Raw genomic sequence first — 3,490 nt, 5'->3', positions numbered from 1 at the left:
CTTTTGTGAGATATTTTGTGTGTGTATATATTATATATATATATATATATATATATATATATATATATATATAAATAAAAAACACAAGGGATTTTCTTTATCTCCCTTCAAAAGTGATACAAGACCTTCTTTTGGCATCTAATCATGAGTCTTTCAACATTTGATATATGTTATCTATATTCTATTGTGAATAAATTATAAGTTTATGAGATTTGTAAATTATTCCATTCCTTTTTTACTCACAATTTGTACAGTGTCCCAACTTTTTTGGAATCGGGTTTGTATTATTTCTTGATAAGCATTAGCACGGCTTAGGTCAAATCTATCTGACTGCCGATACATTGTGTAAACAAATAGATGTATTATCCAACACAATTATGGAGTGCCACAGGGCTCAGTATTAGGTCCTCTGCTTTTTTCCTAGTATATGCTGTCCCTGAGAAACATTATCATCAGAGTTCAGTATATTATGCCAATAGCCATGTTTCCACTGTCGGGCAAAAGGCCAGCGTGCTAGTGCGTGCCAGGGTCAGTTGAGATTTCACTATCACTACCGGGGCTTGATCGTGCCTACTTGGGGCTTTCTTGGGGCCAACAGCCAAGGATTTTCAGCTTGCCGAATACTTTGGTCTAAAGTGGGCTAACTGGGGCTTGAAGAGTGGTCATGAGCAAAGGCAACAAAACCTTTTACTACAGTTTATCCGAGTTAGAAGTAGGTAGGCACAGCTGCTCATTTCCCAAGTTTTCGTATCAAGAAATATGTACTTCTTGTATCCCAGATTCTAAATATAGATTGTTACCTTCCAGAGCATTGGTGAAGTGGAGAAGGACCCTGCTTTCATCAATCTAGCCTCCCCAGAAACTCTAAAGTCCACTACCGAACTTCCAGAACTCCTTCGCCTCAGTCTTCTGGTCCCCGAGTTCCCAAATCTGGTGGTTACAGAGCTAGCAGTCAAGGACTTACACACCTTAGAATGGACCACTCACCCATTCTACCCCCTCCTGTGTCCCGATCATGGGAAGTTATCCAAAGCCCCGTTATCCTCGCTGGTTCTATCCAGTTTGCGGGCTTCTCCCTTCCATTGGTTTCACCTGGTCCTCAGCTTGGCCTAGATGCATTGATTCCTTGGCTCCACCGTAGTCTGTTTGCCCATCGGCTCCACTGAGGTCCATCATCCTACAGGTTCAACTGGGCTCTCTTGTCGTTCTGGACCTGCCTTGATCTTCCCGGTCTTTGGCTCTGCCTGGGTCTCCACTTTGGTCAGTCGATTCCTTGGTTTCACCTGGATAAACTGTTGAGCCTCCACTCTGGCTCCTTCCTCCATCAGCTCTGTCATGGGCTATTCCACCAGCTGCTCCATGGTTATCTCATCGACTGCTGGCCCCTCCATGGACTTTTATGACCAAGAGTCTTACCCTTCTTCCCTCCACTGTAAAGAGTGCATCCCCCTCCCTTCACTACGGTTTTAGTTTACCATGCCAGGAGGCACCTACTGGGAAATGCAATGTTTAAGTTCAATTTCTGTTGTCCTGTCTCCTTTTTTCACGGTTTTGAATTAATTGTCACAGTGATTTGGTTTCTTTTGTCACTAGCTAATGCTTCCGGTGCCACCAACCACCAAAGCCTGTGGGCCCAGCTCGTCGTCCTCCTCCTGTGAGAGGTCTCCGGCCGCTGCCACAATGCCAGGGCCCAAACCCTCCATCTGCTGTAGGTGAACCAAAAACAACTGATAACAGCTCTCAGTGATATGTGTCGGGTCCCCGCTATGATAGCAGCAACATTCACAAATGTTTACATAACAAGCGGGAACCCAGTGTGCCTTTAGCTTTCTCCATTTCGGTTTTATCACGTGATAGAAAGTCTAAGGCCTTCTCAAGCCGTACGGCTGACCCATCTAATCTGTGGCCTATTATGCATCAAACTAAAATTGTTGAGACACAAAGTAATGCCATCAAGTTAGCATTTTTAAACATTCGCCCACTAAAAAATAAATCATTTCTGATCAATGACTTAACCACAAACAACCTGGATTTTACTGACAGCTGCAGTGCAACAGTTCTCAATGAAACAGCCCCTCCTAACTTCACTTTCATGAGTGTCCGCAGGACTGTTAGGAGAGGTGGAGGTGTAGCTGCTCTATTTAAAGATGTCTATCAATGCAAGCAAGTGTCATTTGGTCAGTACTTGTCTTTTGAATATCTAGGGATTGTGCTGAAAGGTGCTCCACACATTTTGTTTATCATTATTTACAGGCCTCCAAAATACTCTCCAGCCTTTGTTGAAGAGGTCACAGAACTGTTATCAATGATTTCCTCAGAGTTTGACTGTTTTGCCATTGCAGGGGATTTTAATATTCACATAGATAATGCAGAAATCACAACTTCAAAAGAAATAACTATTTTTAACACTTTTGACCTTATTCAGCATGTGCATGAACCCACACACAATCGTGGACACTATAGACCTAGATCTAGATTTAATCATCAGTTGACGTCTAAACATTTCATCCATTGTAATCAAGGATGTAGCACCATCTGATCACTTCTGTATTTTCTTTGATATATTGATCTCTGTTACCACTAAATCTACTGTAGATCTGTCTCTGTCAGAAAGAGATGCATTACCGAAAACACTAGTGTGCTATTTATGGAGGCTATATCTTTAACACCAAGCATTTCTGCAGACTCTGTTGATCTTCTCCTTGATTCCATTAACTCAAAAGTTAAGAATGTTATTGATGATATTGCTCCTGTAAAAGTCAATAAGAAGACTGGCAGACAAAAATCACCTTGGAGAAAATCAACAGCAGTAGAGAGTACGAAAAGACAATGCAGAAAATCTGAGCGGATGTGGTGGAAGAATCACTATAGCATCTATAAAGACAGCCTTCATGCTTTCAATGTGGAACTAGCCATAGCTAGATAGACCTTCTTCTCAAACCTTATAAACAGTAACTTAAACAACACTCGCACACTTTTTGCTACTGTTGAGAGACTGACAAATCTTCCAAAACGGGGTCGGGCTTTCTGGGATGGTAATCAAATGGTTCAGGTCATACTTAGAAGGGAGAGGTTATTATGTGAGTATAGGAGAGCATAAGTCTAAGTGGACGTCTATGACATGCTGAGTCCCACAAGGCTCAATTCTTGCACTGCTCTTGTTTAGCCTGTATATGCTCCCACTACGTCAAATAATGAGAAAGAACCAAATTGCCTATCACAGCTATGCTGATGATACCCAGATTTACCTAGCCTTATCTCCAAATGACTACAGCCCCATTGACTCCCTCTGCCAATGCATTGATGAAATTAACAGTTGGATGTGCCAGAACATTCTTCAGTTAAACAAGGAGAAAACTGAAGTCATTGCATTTGGAAACAAAGATGAAGTGAAGGTGAATGCATAGCTTGACTCTAGGGGTCTAACAACAAAAAATCAAGTTAGGAATTGTAGCGTCTGGACCAATCCAACACACTATATATTCTCTTT

The 3,490-nt window shown here is 41.8% G+C and overlaps 1 protein-coding gene across 2 annotated transcripts in view; it reads right to left on the bottom strand.

The window, feature by feature from the left end:
- Nucleotides 1–1,023, bottom strand: part of LOC107572855 (gastrula zinc finger protein XlCGF7.1-like) — a 6,168-nt gene extending 5,145 nt beyond the window's left edge. For both annotated transcript variants that reach the window (XM_016259285.1, XM_016259286.1), the window contains exon 1: nt 988–1,023. In XM_016259285.1, the coding sequence (XP_016114771.1) occupies nt 988–991 (4 nt within the window). In that variant the 5' untranslated portion in view covers nt 992–1,023. The remainder of the gene's footprint in view (nt 1–987) is intronic.
- Between the last annotated feature and the right edge of the window lie 2,467 nt (nt 1,024–3,490).

The sequence above is a fragment of the Sinocyclocheilus grahami genome, unplaced genomic scaffold (genome assembly GCF_001515645.1).
Source record: "Sinocyclocheilus grahami isolate Dianchi unplaced genomic scaffold, SAMN03320097.WGS_v1.1 scaffold1822.1, whole genome shotgun sequence".
In the NCBI taxonomy this organism is placed as follows: domain Eukaryota; kingdom Metazoa; phylum Chordata; class Actinopteri; order Cypriniformes; family Cyprinidae; genus Sinocyclocheilus; species Sinocyclocheilus grahami.
Note: the sequence above shows the minus strand (reverse complement) of the source record. Positions and strands in the feature narration are given on the sequence as shown.